General features: G+C 37.0%; 4 protein-coding genes across 4 annotated transcripts; 2 read left to right on the forward strand and 2 right to left on the reverse strand.

The window, feature by feature from the left end:
- Positions 1-5,779: 5,779 nt before the first annotated feature.
- Positions 5,780-9,995, reverse strand: LOC116289969 (mediator of RNA polymerase II transcription subunit 4). The gene is made up of 9 exons (XM_031696929.1): positions 9,901-9,995; positions 9,696-9,771; positions 9,078-9,132; positions 8,488-8,603; positions 8,337-8,394; positions 7,923-8,009; positions 7,491-7,634; positions 6,720-6,796; positions 5,780-6,121 (listed from the first exon to the last, which is right to left on the reverse strand). The coding sequence occupies exons 1-9, from the start codon at positions 9,990-9,992 to the stop codon at positions 6,002-6,004; spliced, it is 825 nt and encodes a 274-aa protein (XP_031552789.1). The 5' UTR covers positions 9,993-9,995; the 3' UTR covers positions 5,780-6,001.
- Positions 9,996-10,030: 35 nt separating this feature from the next.
- LOC116289968 (transcription initiation factor TFIID subunit 9B) lies at positions 10,031-12,588 on the forward strand. Its single transcript, XM_031696928.2, has 5 exons — positions 10,031-10,225; positions 10,734-10,870; positions 11,229-11,360; positions 11,435-11,719; positions 12,019-12,588. The coding sequence occupies exons 1-5, from the start codon at positions 10,054-10,056 to the stop codon at positions 12,259-12,261; spliced, it is 969 nt and encodes a 322-aa protein (XP_031552788.1). The 5' UTR covers positions 10,031-10,053; the 3' UTR covers positions 12,262-12,588.
- On the reverse strand, positions 12,578-15,610 carry LOC116289967 (uncharacterized). The gene has a single exon (XM_031696927.2). The coding sequence runs from the start codon at positions 15,519-15,521 to the stop codon at positions 13,002-13,004; it is 2,520 nt and encodes an 839-aa protein (XP_031552787.2). The 5' UTR covers positions 15,522-15,610; the 3' UTR covers positions 12,578-13,001.
- A 69-nt stretch (positions 15,611-15,679) lies between these two features.
- On the forward strand, positions 15,680-18,143 carry LOC116289970 (large ribosomal subunit protein eL33). Its single transcript, XM_031696930.2, has 4 exons — positions 15,680-15,746; positions 16,240-16,278; positions 17,239-17,539; positions 18,065-18,143. Exons 2-4 carry the CDS (start codon positions 16,262-16,264, stop codon positions 18,086-18,088), a joined length of 342 nt encoding a protein of 113 aa, XP_031552790.1. The 5' UTR covers positions 15,680-15,746; positions 16,240-16,261; the 3' UTR covers positions 18,089-18,143.
- Positions 18,144-18,492: the final 349 nt, after the last annotated feature.

Genomic DNA, 18,492 nt, shown 5'->3' on the forward strand with positions numbered 1-18,492 from the left:
AGCTAAAAACCTAGAGGTCTGGAGCTGAGTCGATCTTGTGATTATGAGAAATGGATAGTGTAATTAACTTCGCTGAAACATCCTATTATTCAGTTTCAAGCGAAAAAAGATGATTTAGTCTAGAACCAAACCCATTTGCATAGGTAATAGGACTCCATGCTGTTCAATTTGGAAATAATTGGATGAAAAAAATTCCGACGAAAAATTGGAAGAGGCCGATAGGCCGAGTCTAATTTGGCGGTCAGAGGAATTTTTTGATCAGATCTTCGACTGACAACGCATTTTGAAATAGTTTTGATGTTGAAAGTGAAGTGCTTTTGAAAACGCTGGCGAAATAAGAGCGTAATTTTCGAAAACGCATAGGTGCATACAGCCAGTGTGTACGTGGCCTGAATACGATAGGCCTACAAATTTTTCCACTCTGGAGAGCGCTTTCAATTGAATATTCGTTTTCGATATCGTGGACGCTTTTAAACCGCGTCGGAAAAGTATGCCTTCAAATGGAACGTATTAGTGTGGAGGTGGACTGAATGGTAGATTTCGAGACTAGACTTTCAATGCAACCAAACTTTTGATCAGGTAGCCTGGTCAAACTTGTTTGGAACTGTCCCCAAACAAATACAATTTCATAACGAAATACTCATTCTAGAACAAGAACCTAATATAATAGATATTAAATACCTGAATCATTTCGTCCTACATCAGTATGGACGGGAAGGTAAAGTACCAAGGGCGGGGCTACAAGGTTGAGTGATGTAGGTTCATGTAGACTACGATGAGATTCGTACAACATGCATGCGAGATAAATATTAAATACCTTACATTTCGTCCTACATCCCTATGGACGAGTAGGTGTAGTAGTACCAAGGGCTGGGCCACGTGGTTGAGTGATATAGGTTCATGTAGACTACGATGAAAGTCGTACAACATGCATGCGAGATAAATATTAAATACCTTACATTTCGTCCTACATCCCTATGGACGAGTAGGTGTAGTACCAAGGGCTGGGCCACGTGGTTGAGTGATTTATAGGTTCATGTAGACTACGATGAGAGTCGTACAATATACATACGAGTGCATATTGTACCTCCTCACCGAACTCTAGCACGATATTCATTCCATTATATTCAGTCCACTCAGTTACCAGAATTGGACTCTTGCTGCCTTGCTTGAACTGCGATGGATCTAAAATGAACCTTAAAAACAATATCATAAACCATTTGATCCAGAAACAGGCCTGCGATAGCGTTTCAATTCGTCAAGGGATCAGAGGTCACTATAATGCCTTTAGAGGGATCTCGGTGAACAGAGTTTACTTCCATGGATTCGGGTTTTCCCCGGGCTTTTCGAAATTCAAGGTATCGATACAATAAAATAATGTTGTATTGTATTGTATTTTTTTTGAGTATTTGCTGTATAAGAGAAGCCGAAAGATAAAAACCTTACCAAGATATAGTTTGAATGCGAAAAGCGCAACTTGGAAACACCTGAGTTTTATAAATTGGGGAGAATTTCGAAGCTGTATTTCGTATTACAATTGGCTTATATTTGAAACACGTGATAGATATGCTTCTTATAATTGGATGTAAACCAACACTGTGACTGCTAATTGACAGGCACCACATTCATATATTATTGGAAAACCAACCTGTGGGCGAAACAAAAACAGGAAGCTTTTTTGACGAAAAGTAGTTACTTGTGAGCTCTTCTGTGTGGGATGTTGAATATGTAATGTCGCAAGACTTTAGTGTTCGTATGTTAATCTTGACTCCAGGAATGTTGAATATTGGTTTTACTTGAGGATTCTTACCCGGCCGTTACACGAAAAAGCAGATTGTTCTGGTCCCTTAAGATGAACCGTTACGAAGCTCGCTCATTTACGGTGAACCTGAGCAAAAATAGTGAACTGATCAACTGAAGTGGACTTCAAAAATCTTTTGTTCACTGATAGAATTTTTAGCGAAGGCCGTCAAGCCAAGATAGGAATAAAATGGAAATTTCTTTGACTACCACAAGCAAACATTTTTATAAGTTTTCAAATCCAACCTAGGATCTTAATTTTTTAACCAACATTATTTAGATAATTTCAATGAAACTGCTTCACTCTGGCTGTTTTCTTAAGAGACATTGCGCATACATTTTCTACATTATTTAGCTCAACTTCGATGTCATAATGACTTAGAATACTTAGAAGCATAAGCATGTGCCCATCGTTTTTCTCATCGTTCACATCCAGCTGAGCTAATAGTCCTAGTCAAAACAGCTGAGCTAAACTACGAGAAACAGATGACGAGCCTACCCAGGAACTGAAAATGGTGGCGGGTTATAGCCTCCCTTGGATCAGTCTATGGTGCAGTCCAGTACTGACCTTACATAGTACCAGCCAATAAACTACTAATAATAAGACTAATAACTACTAATAACTACCAATAATATAAGACATGCCGATTATAAGCCATTTAGATGTAATTCGCAGGATTGTCAGTAACGATTATACGCGAACTAAGATCCCTCTTTTAGAAAATTTAGAACACATTACGGAAAAAAATAATACCTGTACGATTTTAAAAACAAACTTTCAAATTAAGTAATATAATATGATGTGCCATATTATTAATGTTTCTAAGATAAGTCTAGATAGGAATGAATTCATCAGGCATGGAAAATTGATATTTTTTCAATCGACAAAAATTATATATTTTTTGACTTAAATAAATTTAAATTTGACAACATTTTGCATTACTAAAATTCAAAACATATGATTTAAAAAAAGCCTTTATACCAGTTTTTTCTTGTCGTAGTACTAAAAAATAATGACTGTATTCCGGCCCGCAGAGATCTTATAATCATAGCCATGACTGACGGGGAAGTTATAAAAAAGTGTTATTTATATGATATATTTTGACGAATATATTCTCATAATTTCCGTTTTTCAGTAGCTTGAACTAACAGTTTAACACTTACCACCAAATCTACTGGCCTTTACCCTCGGCTTGATTCAACGTCCGCTTTAGCCGTTCACTATTCCAGGACTCCACATATATTCCTTTGACGATGTCGCTCTCTAAGGATTCTTTTAACAAGTCCCAAAATGGTTGGGTTTTTTAAACTGACCAACTGTGCTGTCAGAGATCACCGCAGCTTAAGATGAAGGCCTTAACAGACCAATAGGGTGCTTTTATCGCTGACTTGGCGTGGGTGGTCAACGTGGGTGGAAAATCGATTACCTTTTTTCTGCTTATTCTTCATAATTTCTACCAGCCAAGAAATACGTACTGACTTTTAATTTTAATTTTCCTCGTCCCACACACACACACACAATTTTGTCACGTGGATCCGACAATCGACTCAAAATTAACCGATCTTCTTCCAGAAATATTTTTAAAAAGCCAATCAAAACTAGATTATTAGCCCAACTGAATCTGCTATTTTAAGAAACAATTCCATTCCGACGAAAATAGCCAACCACGTGTTTCCCTCAAGGTCTCCTGGTACAGCTGTCCTCATAATTTAGGGATCTTTATACGATCTTGATGACGAGGTTATCAATCAAATCAATCAAGTGCGCATGCGCGGACTAGGAAAAGTGATGACGTTTTCGAATCAGTGGAAAACATTTTCCTCAAAACTATCTTTTGGGAAAGTATTGGTATTGTTATTCTTAGGCTTGTAGTTCTATCCTACAATAAAATCTTTAGAATTCTAATTAATCATTTTAGCCGGTCCGTAGGTTAGATGTATAACTACTACCTGCAGCTTGAGGCGTGGATAACTAACGTAGACGAAACTTGAACTAATAATTTCAAGCGGCATTTTATGTTGAGACATAAGGCCTTCCCACTGACCAAGGGATGGACGTCATGGATACTGACTCCTTTGTTGATGTATGCTCTGCTTTTATTGATTCCAAGTTTACTGTTATCTGATATTAGAAAAACAAACTATTCCCTTCCCTTTGATTTCAATAAAGCGCATAGAAAACACATAGAACTGATAACCGTGTGCTCAAAGAGCCGGTCCAAGTACCCGAGTTCCTTTCTATATCGTCATGTCTGTATCGGGCGCTTCAAGGAGTCGGTCTCTTACAAGTGTAACATCAAAATAATTTATATAGGTTGAGAGAATGTTCGTATTTTGAACGAACTCTACGCTCTTAGACGATAAGCGATTAAATCAACTATTATTATTGTTATTATTAACATAGGTATTCGTTGGTGAATCGCGTACGAAAAAAATGTTCTAGTACTTTTTGTATAGATTTCTTTACTCTTTCGTATCATCTTGACCTAAAATTTAAAAAATTATTTATTCCATTTTTTTCGATTTTATTTTCACCTTTCACTTTTATCTAAATTGGGGTTCCTGTGAATCAGCCAAAAGACAAAATGCTAAATACATGGAAGTGCGTAGCGTTAAGAGAAACGGCTCTTCGAGTTAAGCATGAGTATACGCAACGCAAGAGACTCATTTAAATGTGTAGCAGTTTTAGATACATAGCAACAATATTCGTGCATCTTTTAAGTGAAGGTTAGAGTGGTTTTACTGAACCCTCGAAATTGTCTAACGGTAGTCTTATAGAGGTGAGATCTTATTTCCATTGTTTTCTTGTCTATTTGACTGTATGAAAAAGTAGTTTTAGTTTCATGGGTTAGATGACGTCATGCATCACTCTGACATTACCACCTGTCAGCAACCTTACTTCATTTTAAACCTTCAATCATTACTTGTGTAATGCATGACTATAGCACGTCAATAGCACATGGCGTACCTCAGGTATCATACTTGGTCCTTTGCTGTATTTTTTTATTGTTTACGCGCGCGCTCAACGAGTGCAAACAACAGCCTTTTTGGAAAGCAAATGTGCGAACATACCATACAAGCATGATAATTCCATATTTAACATCTTTTCTCGGCGCCACGTCTTTTTCACGCATTCCATGAACTGAGAATTAAGAGATGAGATGAGTGGTTATCGAGATATTACAAGAACAAATAGGTTGTCAGATTATTCGTGTTAAGTACCCGCATGTCATGTCTGAATTTGTCAACAAAAACCCATTTGGATGTCATATATAAGCAATCATTACATCAAAAATTAAACGTGCGCGTGTGTACCGAAGCCAAAGACTACGACTGAACACATTGTTTGTCCATCGAACTCAGATGGAGAATTAAGGCCTGTGCGTCACTATACTCGGTTACTTTTCGTGGTATATTAATTGCCTCACTATCTGTGGTTTAGGTCAGATAAGAAGCTAAATATGATATAGAGGGCATTTTTGATTAGTCAAAATAAAGTAAAAATATGGTCTTCACAAACAGAGAATTCAACTGAACTCGATCGCTTAACTGTAAAACGCATGGGTCGGAATCAAATGCGGAAAAAGATTTATCATATAAACAGTCATTCATCATCACTATCCGAGATATTATTATCAGAACTAAAAAATATCGTTATTTTGAAATGTTTATGAACGTAACCTCCAAAGAATCCAAATTCATGCGAAAAGAATCGAATTCTGAAATGAAAACGAGAGCTGGGTAGAGGCACCTCTGTACACAATCAACATTGAAGGTACTAGCCTACCAGCCATCTAGGTTCAACGATCAGTTTTAGTTACTTGTAGCCGTAACCTTTGCTTGCTCTGCTAAGACAAATTGCAAGCGCGGCAAGCCTTCGAATGTGCAGTCTGTTGTCTTCCATTCTATCGTCAGCATTTTGTCTAGTTCCCCCAAGCCTATTTCTTTGTGAATGAGTGGTACTTCAACGTATCATGTATATAACAAACTAAACAAATGGGGTGTTGTCTCCCATCCTATCTTCATCTCTTTATTCAGTTCCCAAGCCTATTTCTTTGTGAATGAGTGGTACTTCGATGTATCATGTAAATAACAAACTAAACGAATAAAAAGGGCTACCTTTCTATAAGCTATTTAGCAATCGCGTTTAATATTACTGTTATAATTGTTATTTATCGGCACAAAATCAAAGATAACATCATTAAGGACTGTCACTGGATGAGGACGATGATGATGATGACATGATTTCTGCTTCTTCTGTTACCGCGTGATCTGGCCGGCCATTTGCAGCTCCTATGTTCCCATCACTAGTCGTGTCTTGCTGGAGAAAGAAAAGAGGTTGAATGACATAGAATGTAAAATAAAAGTCTTGGTGAACTCACTTAACAGACCTCTCAGATTTACATTAATTCTAAATGTAGATCAATTTGTTGGAAGATCAATGAATAAACCGCTCTCTTAACCGTCATGTTTTTCCATTTCAGATCACGTGACATTCCCTAGAGTATCATTTCTTTGTCTAATAATAATTTGTGCATGAGAAGACACATGAATATGGATACAACTCAAACAAAGAATTTTATTCTCAAGAGAATGACTTGTGGTCTGAAATGGGAAAATATTACGCTCAAGGTGAAGAGGTCTATATCATTTCTGGTTTCATTCGTGTGATAAAAGTCTTTGGAACTCATTTTTTATTCCAAATATTAGGAATAAATTTATTCTTATAGGAGATATAAGAGTTTAACCCTATTGATTGAAAATATCTTCTAAGATCGAATTAAGATTCAGGAGTTGATTTTTGAGGAGGGGACACCGCAGAACCCAGGGAAAATTCCCTGAAGCAAGATGCAAGATGCAAGAGATCTTTAAAAGCAAATAATGTTTTGAATAGGAATTCACAGTAGAATTTCGTATACCTCTATTGTATTGGGTAATCTTTGTAAATGTGACTGCCATGATAAACCCACTGTTGATTGACCATTTATGATACCGTCTGAAAGCATTTCAATAAAGTGTTTGTTAGCACAGGTAAGGATAATTAATAAGACAGATTGATGTCATGACAGAAGTATAGAATGTTTAAGATGAAAGTATGTCATCTTTAAATGTGGGGCCTGGTTATATGAAGGGTGGATAGTGCTATCTGACAGATAAATCTTATCCAGTGGATAAATCTATTGAAAAACAGCATTGACTTATCCACTGGATAAGATTATTCGTTGGATAGCACTATTCACCCTTCATACAACCAGGCCCTGGTCTCTATGATGTAAAGGAAAATGCAAACCAAACAAGTAATGGTCAGTGAGGAGTTTGCTAGTGCTTCTTACTCCCTAAAGCAACCCTAGGCTGATCAAAGTCAGGAACACCTAATATAACCCACAGCTAAAATTGGAATTTAGCTACAGCTGTAGTCAGGTTTAAATGTTTGTAGAGGGATGAAAACTGAAAAGCCTGGTAAAATATTCTCAAATCAAGGGAGAAACCCAACCAAAATCTTCTCATGTGATGTGATGTGGAGTCTAGAAATTGAGCCAGAGACCCCAGAGGTGAGTGCACTAAAGCTATGGCACCCTTGATTTGATTATCAAATTATCATAATATTCTGTAGGAAAGACGCTTTTTGACTGACATGTATAGTACACATGATTTACTCCCAGATATTACACACAGTAGCACTTTCTTACCATCAGCTAAGGATGTGGTTGTAGCCATTGATGTCCCATCCATAGTGAGGGTAGAGGCAGGAATAGTATCTAATCCTTCCCCAAGTTTACCAAGTAGTCCAGACCTCATCTCTATATCTAGTGGGTAAGGTCGTCCTTGATCACCTGATAGAAAACATAAAAAAGCTGGCATTACGTTTTACGTTTTACATTTTATTAAAAAAAGAAAGAAAATTACTGCATAAATTCTAAATTTGAAAAAAATGTTTTTAAAATTACCACATAAATTCTTAAAAGTCCTCATTTTGGCCATCTTTGGCCTCCAAAGTGCCCCCCTGCTTATGCTCCTAATGGGATACCATGGATTATTGTGGGTGCATATGTATTCATAAGCCTCATGTGCAACAGAGTGAAAGAGGTTAGGTCAAGAGGTGATATTTATTCATGGATTACCTGGCATCCAAGTTGTTGGTGCTTCTACAGCACTGCTGCTGCTTATCTTATGAGCATACTTGATAAGCTCCTCGGAAGACACAGAACCTTGGAAACAATCATAAGTGTTCATTGAAATACTGTATAACTAGTCTGCTAACACAATTATCCTTCCAGTAATAAGACCATCTCTGGTATCTTGCATTCCTAACATTGATGATGCATAAGAGAGTCAGAAAGTGAAAGAAAGAAATAACAACTTGTTCTTCATTCCAAACTTTTTTCTAGTTATTAGAGCTTATAACTGGAATTTTAAGGTACTGGAATTTTTAGCTATAAAGATTGGTTGATGCATTGGTGTTTACCAACAATAATTGATTATCAATACATTGATAAATATATGTACATATATAGTTATATGTATTCACTAAATACCTCTATTGGCTTGTTCTATTGCTTTTAACTTCTTTTTGGCCTGGAAAACTGCCTGTGACTAGTTGGAAAAACAAACTAAATTAAACACTATACAGAATGATTCAAAAACATTCTGTTTGAAAACAATAATTGTTTTCCACTCTAGTCTTACCAATATCTGCTCAGTTTCTTTTAACTGATTTTCAAGTCTCAAAATTTCTTGATCTTTCTTGGCCATATTTTCTTTAGTGACTTGAATTTGAAGTTGACAATCCATTTGTTCTTTAGCTTTGTACAAAACATATAAAAATTAGGTCAATGCAAATTATGCCATGTGTATCATTTTTCTGACCCCTCTGGGCTCAAAATAATTGCCAGTCAATAGACTGTTTTCTCAAGGTTGCGTGCGCATCCAAATTGACGGGCCACGAAACTGAAAAATGCAAATTTAATAAAATTGAAAAGACAGTTTTATATCTAAAGAGGAGAATAATAGCTTTAATGAATATTTTATCAAAAAAAATTTCATAGCAATGCATGATAATACTCATCATAAAGCTAGTGTTCTGGTATTGTGGCCCGTCAAGTTCCTTAAATTTGGATGTGCACGCAACCTTGAGAAAACAGTCTATTGCAATAGACAATAATTAATTGTCCAGCCAAACACCTCTTAGGACAATACTTCTGACTGATCACATTAACTGGTCACATTAACTGGTCATGTGGTACATATTGCATTGAATTCCATCAGTTGAGACATACCTATTTTGATTGCTGCTTGCAGTTCTTTATCTTTTTCTGTTAATTTATTTACAATCTAATAAAAGCAGCAGAATTTTATCAAGGGTTGACACTGAAATGAACATACCTACTCTGGCTTACGTTGGATGTTTTGGATGTAACTCCCCCCCTTCCCCTTCCTCCCCAGACAATCCCCCCAGCCCTGCCTTTAGACTCTTCCACAGTCTCTCGCTTGTCCGTTCCGTCTCCATGCTTAAAGACTGTAACGGTACAATGACCAAAAGGACTTATGGGTCCCGAAAACTTGGACCCAGCGTGCTTTGGGAACCAAAATACTCGTCCACAGTCTCTCTTGTTTCAATATTTTCAAGATGGCGGCAAAAACCAGAGAGACTGTGGACAAGTATTTTGGTTCCCAAAGCATGCTGGGTCCAAGTTTACGGGACCCATAAGTCCTTTTGGTCATTGTACCGTAACAGTCTCTAAGCGTGGAGACGGAACGGACGAGCGAGAGACTGTGGAAGAGTCTACCCTGCCTTCTGTCTCTAGATCTCTCTGTCTCTCTGTCTCTTTGCATTCAAATACGGACACTGGAGCAAGAAATTGCTTTTCGCTGGAGCATTTGCACAAGTAGTTTACCTCAGTAGTGTCTCCCTCAGAGGCGTCGTTTTTCCCTCGATATAACGAAAAGACAGAAAGATTTTCAAAGAGCTGCCTGTAATAATTTATAGAAAAAAAAAGATTAATACCTTGGCAAATATGGTAAACACGTTAAAAGTTCATTCAAAAAAATATCATAAACATTGCCCCTATATTTGTTTATACGAGAAGTATAAAGCCTCACCGGGTTAATTTTTCATAATCATCCAGAATACTGTTAACAACATCCTTTGTGCTTGTCTCTCTGTTCATCTTGGCCGCCATTTTGATTATCATTGCATGGGATGATGGGTAATTATGTCCAGCGGTGCAGAGTGATAGCGGGCTCGTTTTCAAGATGGCGGCCAGTCAAGCGGATGGTAACACAGCAGCAAGTACAAATGAAAGCAGTAAACCCGCTGCTAAAAGTACTCCTAAAGATGCTCTGGTTATGGGAGCGATATTAAGAGAGATGGGGATAAGCGACTACGAACCAAGAGTCGTCAATCAGATGCTAGAATTTACATATCGTAAGGACAAAATCAAACCACCTCAGAAGAGACTCTCAAAACATCCATCGTTCTACTTCTTTGGGATAAATTATATATAGAGCAACTCTGGAGTGAAGTTTAATATTTATTTATTGTTTTTGATTATTATTTTTTTGGATTATAAGAAGCATTATAAGTTTATTGACTAGCCATGGGTGTCAAGAGAAATGGCGAAAATTGAATTAAGGAGGCTCGAAAGGGTGTTCTGCTTATTTACACCGCCAGAGAAATGACCTAAACAAGTTTGAATGGCTAGTATATTACAGTTAACTATCCCATAGGGCAATATTTGCTGAACTAAAGGGCTGGTCAAGCTTGAGAATGTGTCATGAAAATTTATTTCGTTGCTATGACAACAGTAGAATGAAATGATGAGCTCTAAATTTGATTCCAAATATCAAGAGAATGCTGTGTGTTTGGTACTGATTGCTTGTTATAGTAATACAAGAATAATAAAGATGGTGTTTAACTGTCATATTTTACTTAGGATATGTTACAATGGTTTTGGATGATGCCAAAGCATATTCTAGTCATGCAGGCAAGAAAGACATAGATACGGATGATGTTCAGCTTGCTATTCAATCCCGCCTTGACCATTCATACACCAGTCCACCCCCAAGAGATGTGAGTATACCTCCCAGGTTGGACCAACATTACAACATGCACCGAATCAAAATATGTTAGCCAATTTGGATAACTATTATTCTGCACTGACTAACAGCTGACTAGTCCCATGTTCACATGAAAACACAAAAGTGTGTTCACATGTATGAGAGGCTAGTAAGTGCAGAACAATAGCTATTCAAATTGGTTGTCATATTTTGATTTAGTGTTTGTATTGACAGATTTAATTATTATTTATTTATTCAGTGATTGAGAATAATACTGAGCGAGTAGAGTGGGCGAATGTGTGAGTTATTGATTGGCTTATTTATTGATGGATAAATTATACTTTTGAAGCTAATAAGTGTTTTGTTTACAGTTTCTCATAGAAATTGCCAGACAAAAGAATAGGATTCCATTACCTCAATTTCAGCCCAAAAGTGGTTTAAGATTGCCACCAGATCGATATTGTCTCACAGGAAAAAACTACAAAGTCAGAGCACAAAAGAAGGTTAGTAAATATGTTTTACCACTTTCTCTTAGTTCATAAACCGACTGCTCAAAGCTTTCAATGTATTTTTACAGCCTCCTATGCGTCCATCTCCTGCCATCAGCAGAACCAATTCTATTTCTTCCTCTTCCACAAGCAGTATTGTAAAACCATCAACTGTTGTTCAAGTGGTTCGACCTCAGTCTTCAGCTGTACCTATATCAACAACAGCAGCCAGGTCTATAGCTTCAACACCTCAATTGTTAGTAACAAATATTAGTACTAGCAGCAGTTTGCAAAGCCCTCAAGTTAAGCCAGAACCAAGCATCACCACAGCTGCAAGACCCACCCCAACAGGAAGTGTTCCAACTTCTATTAAGGTACGTATCAATAAGTTAATGACATGCATTGCAAGTGATTTCAAGATTGCAGTTTGTAATGGTTACAGTACGATGTCATAAATATGACAGTTTCAAAGAATACAACTCTTAGACCATGGAAAAAGCCTGTCTTTGCCCTTAAATGCATAGAATGTAAAGATACTGCCCTAAGAGTTGGCAGCTAAAATATTGATCTGAATTATAACAAGATGATTTCTGATAATATTTTTTACTAAAACACCAAGAAATTGCAGTGGTAAAAACTTTGAACTTTATCCTTTTTATCTTTGTGCATTCAGGTTATAAAAAGTGAAGCAGCTGTTCCAGCTTTAATAAAGAGCAGCACAAGTACACCCACTACCATCAAGATAAGTACACCAACCACCACTAAGCCAGGGAATCAATCTGGCACTAATCCAGCATCCATTATGACTGTGTCTGCTTTGCCAAGCATGGATGAGACAGTTGCAAGTGCACAACAACCTTTGATTACTCCACAGAAAAGAAAACATGATGATGCTGATGATGACTATGATGTATAGATGTTTCTAGATTGTCATAGTGGTTTGGTCAGGTTATCCAATGGAGGTGCAAGATTTAGGACTAATTGTATTGTATGTTTGACATTTTTCATAGTCGAGACAAAGAGAGACAAGTTAATAACCCCCTGTTTGATTGCATGTAATGCATAAGCATGGCTGATTTAATAATGTATTAGAGTTCAATCTGAGATATTTTACATGTATAGTCATGTTCTATGGCTTGAGATCTTTGATTCAAAGTGCAACTAGAAATATTTGGCTGTATGAGACACCTTGTAACAACTTGTTTATCAATGAGAAAAGTAAACACTACGTCTTATTCAGAAATGAATGTTTTATTTTATTAACTGTCATACATGCTATTCCAGCCACTTTTCTTGGTAACATATATACATTTCTGGAAATATGAGAAAAACAGTTTAGTTCATACACATGAAAATAATCAAAGAAAACTAAAAAGAACAGGAGGAGAGTTCACTTCCTTGCAATCTCTTTTGGCATACCCATACACAGGACACTGCCGGGATCTGCCCCTGAGCGATAGTCTTAACTGTGTGCACTTTTGAAACTCACAATGCGTTTGCGGTAAAAAAATGTAAATTTGTGTTTTTACAACAGTGATTATAACTTGGCTCCTTACTAGTTTAAGAAAAACTGGCCATGATGGCAAAGCTATATTCACAAGTGTACAAGGTTGTAGCCTTGGCCATTAATTGCAATTCTTTGTTGTTGTAAGACTTTTAGTAGCTGTAACCTTCTACTCTTTTAATCTGCCTTGCTGTCACTCTTTTAGAGTTCTGTGCTGCGACAGCACGTACATACTCTATGGTTAGAATCTTTTTCCCAGTGGCTGCTGCCTTGCTCTTAGCATCTTCCATCAGGAGCTGTTTCTTGATGTTGCCAACTACCTCTTTAGGATCATTTTGATCTTCTTCAGTTTTACCTCTTGCTTCTTCAACTCTCTGTGCTATGTGATCTTTCACTACTGGAGAAATCTGTACAAGTGTTAAGTAGCCAGTGATCTGTGATAGTCTCATAATGTTAACAGCGTCATCAGCATCCTGCATATGCTCCAAGGACTCTGCAAATAGACGCCTTCTTAAACGCTCTGATGCTAATGGGCAAATGTTATCAATGGCTTCAGTAAACTCTATATCTGTCATGAATCCTGGTGTGTTTCCTGGGTGTTGAAGTAGCTTTACTTCAGAATCCTGAAAACAGGGTTCTCTGTACTTCAAGATGATGTACAAGAGATATTCTGAAACTAGTTCTTTGGAGATCTTGTTTTCACTGAAGGAAGTGTAGCCCATAGTGAATTGTTCAAGGTCTTCTTCATGCATGAATGGGTAAACGATCTGTGCTAAAATCCTGAAATCATCCACAGAGCCCCAATCCACAAGATCAATGATTTCATTCATTAGCAGTGCATAGTGGATGACAACAGGGTCAAGGTTTCCACACATTGCTTGTGCAAACAACTGAATGGATTGGTTTTCCTGGGCATATTGGACAACTCCAGAGAGGAAGTCATGCATGGCAAGGTAAGCAACATCTGGGATTATATACCGTTCCTGAAAAAAGGCATTCAAGGTTTCAAGCACAGACACGATCTGTTCATCTTCCATAGCAAAGTCATCTTGCCATAACAAAGTAGCATAGAACTGGCATATGATTGATAGAACCCTTTCCTTGTCTAAAGGTCTTGGAATTCTTCTCTTGATGGATGTTCTAGCTGCTAGGTCATCCCATAGCCTCTTGTAGGAAGTTGTAAGGTGCTGTTGAGTTTTCACAACATATTCCTCTCCATATGAGGGAGTGATTGTCCCAGCTGACATGGTTCTCATACTGTCAGGAGTTCCTGGAAGAGATGATTCTGCCTTTTCATCTTTAAGAATGTGGACTACCGGTCTTTTGATCTTTATATGTGTACAGTTGTGGGGTAACGAAACAAGTTTTTCTTCTCCTACTTTATGTGGGCATAATAAAGTTGTTTCCCCACAACTAGGACAAAACTTGGCATCTTTAAATTCATGAAAGTTTTTGCCGTGGTTGCAAGAGTAATACATCATGGCTGCATATTTACTCATTATCCTTTCGTGTGGAATGAAAGGGTCGGCATGGCCAGGTGTACTCATAATCTTAACAAAATCTATTTCGTCATCATCCTTAATTGTCTTTGCGGCACCTTTTCTTTCCCGTTTCTTCTCTTCTCCCTTCTCCTCTTCCAGATGTTCTAACCTGTCTTCAAGAGTTGAACGTTGGATTTCTATCAATTGCAGTTCATTTTCAATGTCTGCAATACTTTTTTTAAACCTTTCTTCTGTTTCTTGTTGCAGTTTTAAGAATTTCTTCATGTCCTCAGTTTCTTCGTCCCATCTTGTTCCCTTACTTGAGCACTTCCTCAATCCTGCAGGCTCATTGCAAGGATCTGACTTGTTTTTCTCAATAAAGGTATCAAATTCCTCAATAATAGAATTCTGTACTGTCAGGAGTTGCTCTTCTAGTAACTTTGCAGATGCAATTTCTTGAATAACTTGTGATTTTTTAGTCAAAGGCGCAGGATTATGTGGCCTCTTCACAAACACTGAGCTATCATTAAATGCTTCCTCCAAGTCATCATATCCATCTTTATATTTCCTTAACATTTTGACCATATCTTCACTCTTAACAAGCTGTTCTCTAAGACTTGTAAGTCGCTTCTCGTATCTAGCTTTACTAGCCTCATGAGATCTTCTTTCTTGATCTAAATTTGCCTCCAACTTCATCTTCTCAAGAGTACAGTTTTCTAAATCCATTCTCAGGTGAAACACCTCATCTTCAAGTGTTTTAACTCGCTGCTTAAATTCTTCGATATGCGCAGAGTTTTTTTCTAAGGTTTTCTCTTTTTCTTCTACGTCTTTCTGTAGTTTTTTTATCTCTTCTTGCAGGATTTTAGCCATTTTGTCTCTCTCTGCATACAGTCGATTTACAAGAACAAAAAATGGCAAACGCTGTACAACTGGGGTCTTGTTAAGCCCCTTTTTTGGCGGCAACGTCGTATAGTCTAAGCTATAAACTGCAGTGTACAGTTCTTCCCTGAGTATTGATATAATTTTCCGATAAACACCTAAGTGGGGTAGAACTTCATCAAAGACATTGAAGCAAAGAGCTATCCTTTCTTCACAGGGGCCTACAGTTCTACTCGTGATGTCTTCCAACAGCATCACCTCGTATTTTGTAGCTGGAGATCTAGAGGAAAGTACTCTGCGGCTCGAATCCATATCCAAGGAATCCTATTTGACAAGAATTAAGACAAATTTTAAAACATAAGGTGCAAAAATAACAAAGAATTTGAAGGAATTGTGCAAAAGTGAATATATCAGCTGGTTGCTATGGTAATGAGAGGAAAGAGACTGGACACTAATGTTTCCGCTGACATGTTATCAGGGCACGTGCAGGCGCAATCTTTCTCTTTTTCCTCCGTGAATCCTTCCAAAGACATAAAGGTACATTGAGTTTAAAATCCTTATTAATCTCGAATAATCTGGTGCATTTCTTTAAATTTTTGTGCCCCATCAGGGAGAGTATATTCTTTCCTAAGCATATGTGATGTTATTTTGCTTATTTCCTAAGACAATAAAACAATTTTGCCTCGTCAAGTTGATTGGCAATATGGCGTCTTAATGCTTGTCTGAATTAAATAAAATTTAATACTACGTTAGCTGATATGGAGTAGAATTAGATTGTAACGCTTTCAAGGAGGAAGGGGAGATGTAACTAAGTTTTCATGCTTTGGACTCATTTAGTTTGTCAATATATTTTGGTCGAGTAAAGCTATAGAACCGTGCAGTTTGCATGATGTTGGATTGATTTCTATTTCCCTACTATCGTAGTTTTCGTACCAAAATATAATTTCAGTTAAGCAAAATTTAGCTAGCTGTTGAAGAGGAAGACTCGTTATAGTATATTCTAACGATTATTATCAATATTTGTGTTCAGTTTACGAGGAATCCACGCAAGGATGTCGCAGCCCACTCGGTGAGTATTGTATTTTGTCCCAAACACATTTCAGTCAGTATACAAGTATATTATACACTCGATTGCAAAATCTTTTTCGGGTTCAAATATAGAACAAAGAAGCTGAGAGTGAAAGTATTTTGGGAAATGACATGATTATCCTCCGATGTATTCATTTGAGATGCGCAGATGATATGAAGCATGTGTTATAAGCCTCCATGCTTTTTGCCAGTGCAACAATTTATGAACAATCCATGAGATGTATCACTAGATAAATCTAATTAACATACTTCCCATTTACCATTTTGGTCTTGGCTTCTATGTTCTATGTTTTTGAACCCAAAAATGTTTTGCTATTGATTGTATGCAGGCTGTAGCCTTAACTCATAGTAGAGTGGTATTTATTCCTAAAAATACACTCAGAAAATAAGAAGAAATAGGACTGGCAAACAAGGGCCATTTCATTACTGCAGTTTTTTGAAATTCTATAACTTGGTAGTTGCGAGCTGCATAGTGAAATTTGTTTTTAGTTTCCGTCAATCAAAAATATTCAATTAGTAACTTCTATATTTTTGACTGGCAGCAGTAAAAACAAATTTCACAACATTCCATTGAAATGTCTGAGTTCACAGAATATAATAAACCGCAGTAGTAATACAGCACCATCAACTATTGTGAAGCAAAACCAGTTTGTATCCAAAAATCATGTGTGTGGAAATAACTTGCAGTTATAATATAAATGGTTGATGCTTCTTCATAATTGCATGAAAAATACAATCATTGCTAGGCAACAACAGGACATGTGCTACAAAGACATTAACCTAACTTTCCAATGATATTCGGTGACCTGTGAGTGAATTTTGCTTTTCCATACTTGTGTTCCCAAGGAAAAAGAATGGACAAAATTGATGTCTTGTAATTTTTTTGTGGTGGTAATTGGAAATCCAGCTCCATTTCAATAGTCTTTATCATGCTTTCTAGACTTTACACCAAAGGCATTGTCCTTGGTTACAAAAGGGGTCTCAGAAATCAGCACCCATCAACATCATTGATCAAGATTGAAGGTGTAGAGAAGAAGCAAGACACAGACTTTTATCTTGGTAAGAGGCTTGCATTTGTGTACCGAGCCAAGACCAAAACTGTTACCAAGGGAGACAAGAAAGGTACCAAGCTTAGAGTGGTCTGGGGCAAAGTAACTAGACCTCACGGCAACAGTGGAGTTGTTCGAGCCAAATTTAGACATAACTTGCCTCCAAAGTCCATGGGTGCAACTGTACGAGTGGTAAGTTGTGATAGATATTTTATAAAAATATACACTCTGTTGATATTGCTACAATACCATTTGCATACATTTCTCAGTTTTTTGGGGAACTTCAATTGGGGTTCTGGGACACACATAACTGGTCAATAATAGCCATAATGTATGGACCCAAACCTACATAGCAATTTTTGAAATTTATATCAAAACTAATTGTTTTTTTCCAACTGCATACAATTATTTTTGTGAGCTACTTGTATGACAGATCACCTGAGCTATGATGTAATCATAGATTGTCTTAAATGCCAACTTTGGCATTGATGCTGTTTTTAACTACACTTGAACTGAGCTCAGCAATCGGGAATAATTCATTTGATATTCAAAACATGCCATCATTGTGCAAGGCTTGATTTCAATTCTCTTTATTATATATATGTATATTTTTGATTTTGTAATAAAACTCAATAACAATAACAGTATTGAATCAATGAAAACATGAATTTTAGCATTGTTTTCTAACTAGTGTGTGATTTTTGCCTTTTTCTTCAGATGCTGTACCCTTCAAGAGTCTAAACTGAGTAAAGTGGCTTAGAATTGTAAAATAAAAAAATTTCCACCTGAGTACAAAGGTTGTTTGCTTTTGTCTTTCTGCAATTTTTATGATGTAAACTCAGTAGTTGTGATGAACCCCTTTTTTTTCACTGCTGCCGGCCAAAAATGGTATTTTTCTTGGTCCTTGTCTACTTACAGATTGAAGAGATAACTAGCTAAAAACCAGTTTGAGCTGTGTGGGGTTTTCTTATTAAACAGTAATGATAAAAAGGTAAATTATTCACTGTGAAAAGATGAAAAAACGGAGTAAAAGACGAAGGACTAGCGTCCGAAACGTCAGTAAGTTTTCTCATCTTTTCATGGTGTATAATTTACCTTTTTATCATTACTTACAGATTGGTAAGGTTTCCATTTATGGTTGGTGA

The sequence above is a fragment of the Actinia tenebrosa genome, unplaced genomic scaffold, assembly GCF_029948245.1.
Source record: "Actinia tenebrosa isolate PJP-AT-01 unplaced genomic scaffold, QUT_ActTen_1.0 PGA_scaffold0__85_contigs__length_37466705, whole genome shotgun sequence".
NCBI classification, from domain to species: domain Eukaryota; kingdom Metazoa; phylum Cnidaria; class Anthozoa; order Actiniaria; family Actiniidae; genus Actinia; species Actinia tenebrosa.

Coding starts and splice junctions, on each gene's coding strand:
- LOC116289970 (XM_031696930.2), top strand. Junction 17,540..18,064: donor TGGGTGCAACTGTACGAGTG/GTAAGTTGTGAT, acceptor CTTTTTCTTCAG/ATGCTGTACCCTTCAAGAGT.
- LOC116289969 (XM_031696929.1), bottom strand. CDS start 9,992: ATGATAATCAAAATGGCGGCCAAGATGAACAGAGAGACAAGCACAAAG. Junction 8,604..9,077: donor GCAAGCAGCAATCAAAATAG/GTATGTCTCAAC, acceptor TTTTGTACAAAG/CTAAAGAACAAATGGATTGT. Junction 8,010..8,336: donor AATAGAACAAGCCAATAGAG/GTATTTAGTGAA, acceptor ATTGTTTCCAAG/GTTCTGTGTCTTCCGAGGAG.
- LOC116289968 (XM_031696928.2), top strand. CDS start 10,054: ATGGCGGCCAGTCAAGCGGATGGTAACACAGCAGCAAGTACAAATGAA. Junction 10,226..10,733: donor GATGCTAGAATTTACATATC/GTAAGGACAAAA, acceptor TATTTTACTTAG/GATATGTTACAATGGTTTTG. Junction 10,871..11,228: donor CCAGTCCACCCCCAAGAGAT/GTGAGTATACCT, acceptor TTTTGTTTACAG/TTTCTCATAGAAATTGCCAG.
- LOC116289967 (XM_031696927.2), bottom strand. CDS start 15,521: ATGGATTCGAGCCGCAGAGTACTTTCCTCTAGATCTCCAGCTACAAAA.